General features: G+C 50.1%; 1 protein-coding gene across 6 annotated transcripts in view; it reads left to right on the top strand.

Annotated features, from left to right (window-relative positions):
* IGSF3 (immunoglobulin superfamily member 3) overlaps positions 1–13,597 on the top strand; it is a 93,496-nt gene that overhangs the window by 13,359 nt on the left and 66,540 nt on the right. The window contains exon 1 of one of the 6 annotated variants that reach the window (XM_045033336.1): positions 9,778–9,835. The exons of the other annotated variants lie outside the window; for them this stretch is intronic. Coding sequence (XP_044889271.1) covers positions 9,793–9,835 — 43 coding nt within the window. The 5' untranslated portion in view covers positions 9,778–9,792. Of the gene's footprint in view, positions 1–9,777; positions 9,836–13,597 lie in introns of those variants that run through there. 6 annotated transcript variants of the gene reach the window in all.

Here is a 13,597-nt window from a genome sequence, read left to right as displayed (position 1 = left end):
CGCCTTGCTCATCCTGCCTGCATCGGGGAGATTTGCAGGGTTCTGCAAAGGAGGCAGGATGGGGACTTTGGCATCCTTCGGAGAGACCGGGTGTCCTCCTTGCCGGCGACGGGCTTTTGTTTGCTTTTGGCGTGGGGACAGGGCCTGCTGATGATTTGCCATGTCGAGAGAGTTCAAGACGCCCCGTGAATGTGACTAGTGTGTTAGCAAATCTTGGAGCCGGTGCAGAGAACGAGAGGCCAGACGCGCACGGAGATACCGTCCAAGCTCATTGGTGTCTGTGCAGTGCGGCCGGGGCTGGCTCTCAAGGAGAGGCTGCGAGGTAGATAAGAGGCCTGCTGGTCCACGGTGTTCACTGACATTTGTCATTACGTTACATTATGTCAGATCCGTGACAGGTTCGGGGGTGCAGGACCTAAAACTTTCACGTGCTCTGCTTATCATTGGAATGTGACTTCATGTGCGTCGTTTATTAGACTAAACTGGATTACAGTTTCTTTTCACATCGTCCTTTCTTGATTTTCTGGTTTCAACCCCTTTCTGATGTTGGCTCGGTTTCTTGCTGTCAGAAGTGTCCTGCAGAGGAATTTGGCGAACTGCAGGTTCAGACTTCGGTACTTTGTCTTAATGTGACGGTAAAATCCCTAGCAACATAGACTAACGAAGAGGATTGGTTTGAATCAGTAAAATGTTAGAATTACCAAATATTTTTCAAGAACTTCGCTGTTATTACTTTTAAGTAAATACTGTAACTCAAACTAGGCTAATCGAGCGCCTAATAAAGATCCTTAGGGGATCCTGCTTTAGGAGAGAAATAAGAATGATTTGCAATTAGCGCACCAATTGTTTATGTAAATGGAGTTTCTGAAAAACTGGATTGTGCTTGAAAACAGTTTGTTCTCTTAAGTATTTTAAATAGTCCCTATGAAACCCTGTGTAATACACTGCCGGTCAATTATATGTGGTATAAATACCTGTTTCACGAAGACCTAATTTGACATTATTAGCAATATTGGAATTTCCAAGCTAGTGGAGTCCCTGATCCTTACCCCCCAATTCCTCCACAGCACCTGCACTTGTGTATTTTAACATGAATTAGTAAATTTAACAACTATCTAATGTGTTCTGCTGTGTGCTTGGCAGTGTGTTCTATAGAAAAGACAGCAGCCAGCACCCTTATGTAGCTTACAGGCTAGCAAAGAAATCAAGCAAGTCCACAAATAAGTACACGTATAATTAATTATAGTAGCGAAGCTGAACGGTGTATTACTTTTTAATTAGCGGTCTAACGCACCAGACTCTAAGTTCCATCGGGACAGGGATTGTGTCTGTGTGTTGTTTGTTGATCATGGCATCCCAAGCCCCTCCTTCACCTCTTGCCTGGCGTGGAGTAGATATTAGGTTGAATTGTGTGACATTGCCACGTTAGTAGGTCAGAAACCATTGAATGTCAACAGCGTCATATGGTTCAACGTACTAGTTGTTGAGTCAATATGTATCGAATGTTGACTGTGCGTTGTAATCAATGAACTCTGGGAGCATGCTGCGTTTCACACGGTTTTCTTCAGCCAAGGACATGCTTGCTACCCTACTGGAAAAGGAATTTTAAAATTTCAAAGAGCTGAAACTCAGGGACCTGTGATGTAGATAGGGTGCCTCGATGGGACTTCGGAGCCGTGTGTTTGGTATGGTTTCTGTGCAGTTCCTGGCACGTTTCCCAGGCTCAGGTGCTGTCAGCAGCCCAGAGAATCTGGGAGAGGTTGTGGGAAAAGCTGACATGAAGGAGGAGATCTGAGCGGGATGGCCCCGGAGAAAGGAGGGAGGAGAGACCTATCAGCAATGGAAAGACCTGTCCCTTTAGTCCAGAGTCAGAGGGAGCCCTCGCTTTTACGGCCCAGACCTCACGTGTTCTCATATTCAACGCACTTGTGTGTGCCCACGAAGTGCCCAGTTACTTGCTAGGCACTGACTGTCCTCATTGTGAGCCTCCTTTGTGCCTGATGGGTTGTGGGCTGGCTGTAGATCGCTGGCCCATTGGAGGCAAGGGTTGAACTGAGGAGAAGGCCCAGCTGGGCCCTGCTGGGAGAAGCCTGGTGCTCTGGCCTGTGGCCTACTCCGTATCTGTGGAACTGGGAGTCGGGTCCAGCCTAGGGCTTGGACCGAAGCTTCCCCAAACCTCCTCTGCTAAGTACTTTTTTTGCATCTGTTTGGATTTGTTGGCCTTCTCTCCAGTTTCTCTGCACAAATGTCCAATTGTGTCCACTCTATTATCATGCTATTTTCTCACACCCACAGGATAATTTCTAGTTCAGCTCAATTCCACAGCTCTTTGTTGAGCACCCTTATGTGCCAGCACAGGATGGGGGTGGCAAGTTAGGAAAACACAAATATGTGACATCGGTCCCTGCCTCTGGCAGATGCCGTTGGTTGCCTACGTGGCAGCCGTTCTTTTCTTGATGGCGGAGCCCTGACTTGGTTTGAAGGTCATGCCTCTCTCTCTGTGCTACTCAAGGAAAAGTGACCCTGCTTCCAGCTCCAGAATGAAAGTCGACTGATCTAAGCCAGTCATAAAGGCCCATAGTTTAGACATGGGCGTTTGGCAGAGTTTTGGCCAGTGAGATATGAGGAGAAGTCTGCTGTGGGGATTCTGGGAAAAATGTCTTCTCTTAAAAAGAAACACAGAACAGGCGCCTGGGTGGCTCAGTCGGTTAAGCGTCAACTCTTGGTTTCGGCTCAGGTCATGATCTCGAGGTTCGTGAGTTCGAGCCCCGTGTCAGGCTCTGTACTGACAGCGTGGAACCTGCTTGGGATTCTGTCTCTCCCTCTCTCTGCTCCTCCCCCACTGGTGATGTCTCTGTCTCTCTCTCAGAACACACACACACACACACACACACACACACACACACACACACACAGGAGGAGGACAGCTCCTTCCACTAGATTCTTGGAAATGAGGCAGCCATCTTATCACCATGAGGAAAGGAAGTCTGTTGAGCCCTCAGAGGTGAGGAACCAGGGTCCTTGATCACAGAACCACTAAAGACTGACAGCCTGGCCTCCATACTTTCTGTCTTCACTGTTGCAGCCAGTCGAGTTGCTGTTTTTGGCTACTTATAGTTGACGGCAACCTGTATTAGACTCTCCCTCAAAGGAGCAGGAAATAAGGATTTATTCTCATAAAACAGTACGGTTCAGCTTATCATCCACAGGCACACTATTCAGAGCCAGCGTTCAGCCCCATGGTGAGCCAGAAGGGAGAGAGGGAAGTCCCTTGGCCGGCAAAGCCGGAGCAAGGAGATTGTATTTGGAATGGATCCTGAGGTGGGATTAGGATTTGTGTGGGAAGAGCAGGAGGACATTCCGAGCAGCGGATGGCATGAGCAGACCTGCAGAGACAGGAGTGGCCAAGGCGCTGTCGGAGGACGGCGAGATTACGTCCTAATTCCACAGGCAGATTCTAGAGCACAACGAGCTGCAGGCTTAGAAGGTGACCCTTGATGGACGCAGTGAGAGGCGTTGTGAGCAGGGGAGAAGCTAGCAATGGGGACCTTGAGGGGGAGGGGGAGGCCACCACGTGCCGGGTCGGTTAGAAGGGAAGCCAGCAAAAGCTGAGTGGAATAATTCGGTTATAGGTGGTGAGGTTTGAGGTGACAGCAGTAGGAGAATGGAGGAAGATATCGGAGGAAAATTGTAAAGGAGTGAAGGAACTGCTGAGGGACGGGTTGATTGAATGCGGAGAAAGGGGGACATCTAGAAGCTGCCTCTGAGTGTTTGAGCGTGATGACATAAAATGGACATTTGAAAGAGGGGATCGATTTTAGGACGATGCTGTCTGGTCTTTGCCACTGAGGCTTGGAGGTAATGATGGAAGACCTAAGTAATGGGACCTTGAATTCATCTGAAAATATGGGTCAGGCCTTGGGAACGAGAGGCCAGGGCTTATGATGATGTGTCAGGGGCAGCACAGATACACGCATAGCCCTCCAGGTCTGCACAGTTTTGTGGGGTCATGTGCCTGTTCTTAGACAGTAAAATGGGTGAGGAAGTGGCAGGTGTCATCTCCTGGCGGAGGCAGCTAAGAACCAGTATTCTTGCATTTCTTCCCCCCCTTCCCCTCCCCCCAGGCCCAAGCATCCTGGGGGGCAAGGGCCACGGGCCTCGGATACGGTCACAGGGGGAGGAGGGCCTCCTTCCAGCGTAAGACTTTGATTGTTCTGCCCTTGGCCGGGAAGTCGTGGTGGTGGAAGCCAGACCTGAAGCTGTAACAGAGTGGCGCTGCTCCCTGCTGCTTGTGCAGGGTCCAGGTGATACGTGGCCTTCAGGTGACGCTTCAGCACCTACTTCTGACACGGTTTGCTCAGAGGTCTGCGTGGAAGGGGTTAGAGCTCGCCGGCTGCCTCTCGTTCTACCTCCGGGGCTTAGTGGTCTTGGAGGGTGAGTTTACTTCTTGCCTCTAATACCAAAGCCTTTTAGCTTTCCAGGGTAGGGGCTCCCTGCCCACGAGCTGTGGTAGGGAGACGGCCGCTCTCTCCAGGGGTACCAGCGTGTCCAGTGGCTTGTGTAGGGGAATGTTTCGGTGGCCGGTATCCACTGGTGACCAGCTTGAGCGTCTCAGTCATTGGTGGATCTAGACAGGGAACTTCAGGAAAAAGTTCCAGAGCTCCACGGTAAGCTAAGAACGAGGTGCAAAGCCCAGTTTTTTTAACCTTCCTCTTCTCAGAAGATTGGAAATGTGCCTTTTCTTAAAGGCTCGGGAGTGTGTGGAGCAAGGCAGGCCCTGGGCCCAGACCACTCTTTGCTCCGGCCGGGTTCATTTTGCCGGGCTGACTCACACTATTTTCCTAAGGGCAGGGGCCCTGATGAAGCGCTGGGAGGCATTTGACATCTGGTTTTCGTCAGGCGGCGAGTAAAAGTGCAGATGCCGAATCTGATCTTGCCTTAAACAAAGCAGAGCTGGATGCAGGGGAAGGGCCTTTGTGAGGCGCCTCTCCTGCTCCGGGTGCGATCTCTGGTGCGCTCCGTTTCTCGTCCAACTGGAAACTCGGAGGCCCACGGAGACCCAGCAGAAAAGCCTTCAGACGGAGGGATAGCCAGGCATTGGCCCCTCGGGCTTGTCTTTATGAATTTGAAAACTGAACGACATGGAGGGACCGTTCCTCTGTCTAACGTTTTTTTAAATTTGTCTTCCACTTTCAACGAAACCGAGGTGTCCTGAGTATTTGTGGGTACCGGTCTGTTCATGGGTAGCCGCCCTTATCTCACCCACTGCTCTCCCTGTTTCCTCTGACAGGCCTAGAAGGTCCACGTGTCGTCCCAGGAGGAGATGACACCAAAGCCATCTGTCAGCCTGGCCTTTTCCTTTGTCCATCTGTCCTTCCAGTCATCCTTCCATCTGTCTAGCCAGGCCACATTCAATAAGCATTTGTTAGGGAGCCGGCAGTAGGATTTGGGGCAAGCTCCTTAACTCTTCTAAGCTCCCATTTATTTCCTCATCTGTAAAACAATAGGAGCCACTCATGTGGGTTAGTGGGGAATTGAATGGGGCCACCCTAGGGAGAGAGCCCTTGGCACGTGCCTGGTGCCTGGTAAATGCTCAGCGGAAGTTGTCCTTTAGGACCGGGGGGCCTCCCTGGTCAGCTGACTGGTGGCAGGTTGCCTTGGCCATTTGGAGATTGGATTTAAGCCACAGTACATAGTTGCTGAGCCATTAATGCAAGACCTTTGGACCACATTGTCGTCACATTCCTTAGGATATCTTGCCGTTCTTGATTCAGTCTGGGCGAGGCCACCGTAGCAGGGCTCCAAGAATCTCTGAGCCGTTGAACATATCCACTGGCCGCGGAGTGTCCACCAGCCTTGGCCTCATTTGACATCGGGAGCCGCGACAGCTCTGAGGGGGTTTCCTCACCCCATTGATTGGGCCCTACCCCCTGGGGCTCGCCTGCCTGTCTGCCCCACCTCTTTTGCCACCCGCCAGCCCTCTGCCTCTGCGCCTTGGCTTATGCGGTGTGTCAGCCGGCCTCGCTTCCAGCCTCCTCTATCTGCTCAAGCTCCTGTTTCTGTCGGAGCTCCTGTTCTCTTGCCTGTTCTTCAGGATTTCCCCATTTTGCGTTCTTTTCCAGTGCTCTCAGGGAGCGGTGTTGATGTCATTTCACGCACCGTGCTGGGGTTTATGGAAAGAATGTGCGTTGGCATTTGAGCGTAAGGAATCCTAGAGTATCTGTTTAGAGTGTCCTGCGGAAGTGAGTTGTTTATTGCTGGCTGGCGTGCTGGGGTGTGGGGGGGCGGGGCTTGGGGAAATGGATACCCGTGTTACCTGGGATAGCATCCCCTGAAGCACAGGGACCCCACAGGCAAGAGTAGGCTGGCCAGTGCCGGACTTTCCTGCTGGTGGCAGTGGCTCCTGACCCAAGGGACCCCAGTGTTTACTCCCCTCCCTTCCCTTGTTGTCCAGACTTCGCCGTCTCCCTCCTCTAGATTTCTCCACTGACAACTCACTTGCTTTTGCCTCTGGTGACGTTGGTATCCTGCGAATACTCTTCAGTGGCCGCTTTCTGCCTCCTTCCTACTCTCCTCCAGTGACTTGAGGAAATTCTCGCCTGTGCTCTTTATGAGCCAGAAACTACCCGTGTCGCGGCCGGTCAGCGTATTGTGCTAAGAGGAACTTGTGAAGTAAAACGAGACACACTAAAGAACTGGCACCTTTAGCTTCCGAGCCTTTGAAAGTTCCTAGGAGTCTTGCGGGTCCATGCTTTCTGACCTCAGCCCCTAGAAGTCTCCGGCTCCCCCTGAAGGCAATGATAATGGCATTTACCCAGGAGCCAGGCACGGGAATGCACTGTCCTGGCGCCTGTGGGAAGTGGCAGGGAGTGGCCGAAGCTGGTGTTCCGTGTCACAGAGCCCAAGGGTTCAAACGGCAGTGGGAACAAGCCACAGTGTTTTATAAAGGAGACTTTGTCCTGCTCTAGCTCCACTCTGTGTTTAAGCTGGCGACAGGAGGAGATGATGCAGTTGTGGGCAGGCACTTGCACGACCTCTCATTAAGGCAGGCAAAATGAGAGGCCTGGAGGCCCCAGCCAGGCTGGCCTTGAGCAAAACGGTCCACAGCTGTCCGGCCCTTGCCACCCCCTCTGTGCTGTTCTCGGTCTCCCCACTCCACCCCCCACCCAGCCCCCGAGCAGCCATATCCACGGCTTCCCTCTACCCTGTGTCCCACTCAGGCTACAGCCTGCTCTCCTGGTCTTCACCGAGCCCTCTGGTGCATCCCTGACCCCTGACCCGGAAGGTTTATGGATCGGTAGGGTGGCTCCTTTGCACTGAAGAGGGAAGCAGAAGCTGACATTTATTTAACCCCCAAGTCAGTCCAGTCTGTGTGTTCACACACATTCTCTGACTTCATCCCTGCAGTTTCGGGTCAGAGGACTGTCATGCAACCCCTTGTCCAGATGGGGCAGTCGGGGCACAGCGAGGTTGTGTGATTTCTCCAGGTCACGGCCAGCACAAACCACTTCCTGCTAAGGAAAAGGAGCCCAGTATTGGTCTAATCTGCTTTATTGTGGGGTAATTAACATGCAACAGAAATTCACCAGTCTTAAGTGTATGGTTCCATGAGCGCTGAGGGATGTTGGTGTGAACCGCCATCACAATCAATAGAGAGTGGTACTTTTGCCCCCCGGAAGTTCCCTCCTCACACCCTCAGAGGCAGCAGGTACAGATCTGGTGTTTGTTACCACAGTGCTGTCCTGGCCAGAGTGTCGGCCATATGCAGTTCTGCAGTATGAAGCCTTTTGAATTGGACTTCTCTCACTCAGCATAATGCTTTTGCGATTCATCCATGTGCTTGCATGTACAGATAGATCGCATTCTGTGATGGACAGAATGTCCCGTTGATGAACATTTGGGTTGTTTCCAGTTTGGGGCTAGTATAAATCTGCTGTTTCGTGTACGAGACTTTGTGTGGATATAGGCTTTCATTTCTCTTGGGTAAATAAATACCAGGAGTGGGTATTGCTGGGTCATACGGTGAGTTTACGTGTAACTTTATAGGAAACTGCCAGACTGTCTTCCCCAGTGGCTCTGCCATCCTCCTTTCCCACCAGCAGAGTATGAAGGGGGACTAGCACAGTTGACTTCTAACCTGGGGCCTTTCCAGTCATCCCATAGGGTCACTAGCTGCTGTGGTGTTACTGGCTGATAATCACTTTAGTGTGTACTGAGCTTGCACTTTTCCTTTCCTCTTCTTTTTCTTTTTAAAGAGTTGTTTGCCTTTATATTTATTCAGATTAGAGAATTCTAGAAACCCCAGAGCCATTTGGGAAAACACATATTTGAGATTCTGTTCCTCTAGAACCATCCTGGTACAAAAATCAGTATCAAATAGGGTTCTCCTGAGAAAGAGAACATAAACGTTTATAACACGAACATATATGCATGTATGCATGTGCGCATATATATGTATGTATACATATATGTACAGACATGCATATGTATACACACAGGCACACATACAGAGATTTAACTTTTGGAATAATTCTTGTGGTTCTGTGGTTGGCAAGTTTGAAGTCTCTAGGGAAGGCCAGCATACTGGAAACTCAACAGGATTTTACCCTGTAGTCTGAGCCTTGATTTCTTCTTCACTAGGGAAACTTCCATTTTTCCTCTTGAAGATTTCAGCAGAGTAGCTGAGACCCACCCATGTTTTCAAGGGTAATATCCCCTCAAGTCAACTGATTGTAGGTATGTTTGGTTCCATAGCTGGCTCGTGTAGTGGCTAGGTTATAGTAACCAGTTACAGAGCCTGTCCTTTTAATGTGGGGTTTCTGGAAAAGTCTTAACATTTGGAGCCAGCTGATATTAGAGAGGTTTTCTCCAGGTGGCCCTTGGCAGCCCAGAGCAGCCTCCTTCGCTGGCTTTCTTCTCTGCCATCACCTCGGTTCGTAATTTGGAGTCACTGCTTGGGGCTCTCCTTAACAGGTGCCCAGTGACTACGGTTTTCCTGCCTTACTTTCCAGTTAAGGTCCCTGATGTTTTGGCAGTCCCAAATGGACAGGGATGCTGTCAAATCATCATTGGCCTTGGTGTGGCTCCTGGGGAAATAGAGAAAAGGAGTTTGAGGAGCATGTGGCTGGGTTCACCTTTTTCTTTATTTGTGGTGGCATTTCCTGTGTGGGGACCGCTGACAGGTGTTCTTTGGTAGGGGTCCAGATGAAGGAAGCACGGGTCCTCTGGTCTGAAACATTGGTGTCACAGAGTAGAACACTGAGCACGGGTTTGGGGAGGGCAGGATCAGCTTGGGAACCTGACTGCTAGGCTCTTCACTGTCCTGCCCTTGAAATGGAAAGTGTTGGTTTCCTGCCCTCCCCCTGACTCCTGCTAACTCCTGACCTTGGGTGAATCATCAGACCTTTCAGGACCTCAGCTTCCTCACTGAGGAGTAGGGACAATGGTCCACATTGCACGGGGGGTTCAAGGGTCAGCTGCACTGTCCATGGGATAGTGTCTTGTGTACACACGTAATGTCATGAGACTTGGCCTTGGCCACTGCCCTGACACTCGAAAGCCACCTCCTCCAGCCGTCCTCTGGGATCGCTGTGACTGGGGTAGGCTGGCCCAGGGCGCTGTCAGCTGAGAAGGCCGGCCTCCGAGAGCTTGGGGCATGGAAACTTCCTGCTTGCTCTCACAGACTGACAGTAATAAATGCACAAAAGAGGACTGAGCCGCTGCTGAGCAGCCAGGAGTCAAGGACACAAAGGATGGTCAGGGGAGTGAGTCAAGGCCCCTGAAGGCCACACGATGAGTGTCCATCGCAAGTGGGATTTCTTGGTCACCCAGGGTTGTGAGTACCAAAGTCGCTGGATTGCCGAGGAAGATGGGCCTTGGGGAGCCTTGTGGGAGGAACAGGAGCTCTAATCTGAGAATCCGGAGACATGAGTTCTCTAAGCCCCTTTGTCAGGAGCTAACCATGTGACAGGTGACATGGCCACGTGATACTGACAGGTGTTGTTTGATGAAGGAAGCACAGGTCCTCTGGTCTGAAACATTGGTGTCACGGAGTAGAACGCTGAGCGCGGGTTTGGGGAGGGCAGGATCAGCTGGGGAACCTGACTGCTAGGCTCTTCACTGTCCTGTCCTTGCACAGGTTGAGCTCAGTTTCCTTTTCTGTGAACAAGGGAGTGGGACAGGATGATCTGACTCTGGAGCTCTCGCGTAGCATTTGGCGAATGAGGCTCTACAACTCCAGTACCTCTCACTGTGCTTTTTGGACCAAAAAGAGAGTTTGCAGCCTCTGTTGTTACTGGGAGGTAAATCCCTGTGGCTAATGAATAACTGCTTCAGGGGCAGAGTTGGGGGGAGTGGAGGCTGCAGGGGAAGGTGGTGGTGGGGTGGGGAAGGTTCCAGACGGGGGATGATTTAAGGCAACACTATGCAGAGGAGCCTGAAAATGCCTTCGCTGAGCATTGTTTGCCATGGGCTCCCTGGCAGGTGGCCTGGTGGCCCCCGCTGACGTCTGCCACCCTGAGCTCTCAGGGCCCAGCACACAGCAGTGAATGATGATGGTGCAGTGGGCCTCCTGCCCCGAGGGGTTCTGCCTGCTGCCACCACGCCCTGCAACTCAGGACACTTCTTCCCCGACAGCCCTGGAGCTCCTGGCTCTAAACCATGGGCTCTAATTCTGGCGGAGGCTTTTCCTTTTCCACATTTTCTTATCCACTTGAGCAAAATGCTCTTCCTTCCTCCCCGTGCAACAGGAGTTTTTAGCTTTCTCCCTGGTCAAATTTTGCTCTGCCCTGAATCCCACTGTGTTGTTTCTTTAGGTTTATCTTTCATATCCCGGGCCTGGACCCCTGCCCCTTAAGCATAGGGACTCAGGTCCTCCTGGCTCTAGCTGCTTGGAGGCATCTAGAATTCTAATATTATTCATCAAGGGTAAAGTTGCCCTCAGAAATGTGCAATATGAACTCTTACCTTACGGAAGTCATTCCAGACATCAGAACCAGAAGCCTGAGGACCAATTTCTTTTCATTCTGAAGTTTTCTTTAAAAAGATAATTCTTGCACCTGTTAAAAGACAAATTTGGAAGAATGAAAACACACGAAATGTTCCGTTATTTCGAAGTAAAATTCTATGGAACAGCATCTTGGGTGGTTTTTAATGGTGACCATCCTACCAATAGTACTTAAAAGTCTGGTAACATTTTAGGAACACTAATTGGATGAATACCGTTCCTAACTTTTCTGACTTAAATCATAATAACACAATTCAAAAGCCCTTCTCCAAGCTTCCTTTTGTCCTCTGCTGCCCTTTTAGCTCTGCCCTCTGCCCTCTCGGAAGGCTGCCCTCTGCCGTGATCACTGCTCTTGTTTCTTTGAGGTTTATCTTTGCTCTGGATGCTGCTACTGCTTTTTCTTTTTTTTAATTTCCTATTGTGGAAAACTTCAAACGTATACTCAAGTGAAGAGAGTAGGATAATGACCCCCACGCACCCATCACCCAGTTCCAGCTGTTATCAGCTCACAGCCAGTCTTGTTTTATCTGTACCCTCATTCCCTTTCCTACCCTTCCTGTATTATTTTCCAGAAAACCCAAGGAACACTTATTATCTGCCCATGTGTTGTGGAAAATTCTTGTCCATTAGGCTGCATTTTTCAGTAATTTGTGTTTGCATTTAAAATCCCTCTTCAGAATAACAAGGAGGTAACATTTTGTCCCCATCAGATTGGTGAAAAATGTAGAAGCCAAACAATACCAGGGAGTTGACAAAGACTTGGAACAGAAGGAACACTTAAACCCTGACCTTGGGAATGTAAATTGGTGTGCCAGTGTTGCAGAGCGATTTGGGCAGCGCGTAGCGTGACTGAAGATACCCTTAGATGAACAATTACAAGAATATTCATTGCAGTGAAGGGTCGGAAACCATTTAAGCATTCATCAACAGGAAAATGAATAGATAAATTGTAACAGATACAGTGAATATTCATACAAGGGACTATAATATGCAACAATCAAAAGGAATGCACTTGGAGTGACAGATGTCAACAGAGATTACTCTCAAAAATGTTTTGTCAAGTAAAAAAAAGATGCAAAGTGCATTCAGTGATGACATTTTAAACAATTTTGAAATGTGCAGAAACTCTATATTGTTATACATCTATAGTAAAAGCATAAAAACGGACGGGAGTGATAAATGCCAAGTGCAGGATGTTGTTGTTTCTGCAGTGGGGGCGGGGGTGGAATGGGACTGAGGAGGGGGAAATACAGACACGGGCAGCATCTCTAGGGCTTACTTCCTTGGAAAAAAAAAATTAAGCAAGTGTGGCAAAATATTAGGACTTGACAGTCCTGGAATAGACACAGGTGTATATGCTTCTTCATTCAAAAATTAAAGAAACGTGCAATTATTTTCAGTCTTCTGAATGTGAGGTGGCTCCTGTTGTCGCATGATGTCATTAGCATCTAGACTAAGCAACGTGTCCGTTCCTGAGAAAATGCATATTTTGTCATTCGATGACAGTGGGTTGTGGATCCCCTTAAATTTAATAGGTTCCTAGAGGCCCACGATTCCACGTATTTTCCAGACACTTATATTGACAGTTAGAAAAAGCCAAGTAATGAAGCCTTAATGATTTGACTTAACAAGTTATAGAAGAAGCAATTACGTTGTGCTTCCTTTCTTCTTTTGGAGAAGGTGGGAGCAGCGTGGGGGAGGGGCAAAGGGGGACCCTTCCTTCCCTGTATGTAGTCTGGTCCTAGATGCGGTCTCCTTCCCCTCATCTGCAGTCATTGAGCACCCATCTCCACGCCTGAGGCTTGCACCGGAGTAGGACAGATGGTCCCGGAGGAGGTAGGATTTGGAGAATGAGGCCTGGGTGACCAGATGTACGCAGGATGGAGTTCCCATCTTTGTACCAAGACATACATCTTGGAGGCCTGGTCCCTGCCTGTCCATCTGCAGCTGTGCTCCGTGTACCTGTGCTCATCCTGGCCTTTTAGCCAGAGCCCACACTAGTCCTCTTGGCAAACTCACCCTTTGTCCTCTGGTTTTGCGTGTGCCCTGCCCTCACGTGTGGATGAGTGCCTCCCTATACCTGTCCCTGGGCTGCGTATCCTTAACTCCTGTTTACTTCCCGAGATTCAGAGGAAGGTGACTTCCGTGAGATGCCTTCCCTGCCTCTCCCCAGGCTGACCCCACCCTCCCATGGTCCCTGTGCAGTTAGCTCCTTATCTGGTTGGTGCCTCAGCCCATGCCCATCCCCCTCCCTGTTACTTTTTCCTGGGCAGTGATGCAGGTAGAACGGTTCAGAGTACGGACCCTGGACAGATTACTTACCCTGTAGGCGCCACATTCATCTGCAGACAGGGTGAGAAAGGCACCGACCTCACGTTGTCGTGAGGGCTAATTGTGCCCCACGTGAGGCCTTTAGAGCAGGGCCTGGCAGGACTCAGTGCTGAGACTAGCTGGTGCCGCTATTGTTATTTTCCTGCTTCCTCCCCCTTCCTCGTTCTCCTTTCTTCCTTCCCTCCTTCCTCCTCCTTTGTCCTTATTGTCGTTCAGTCACCAACACAGGCGGATGGAAACCATTGTAAGCAAAGCCTATTG

This window comes from Felis catus, chromosome C1, assembly GCF_018350175.1.
Source record: "Felis catus isolate Fca126 chromosome C1, F.catus_Fca126_mat1.0, whole genome shotgun sequence".
In the NCBI taxonomy this organism is placed as follows: domain Eukaryota; kingdom Metazoa; phylum Chordata; class Mammalia; order Carnivora; family Felidae; genus Felis; species Felis catus.
Note: the sequence above shows the minus strand (reverse complement) of the source record. Positions and strands in the feature narration are given on the sequence as shown.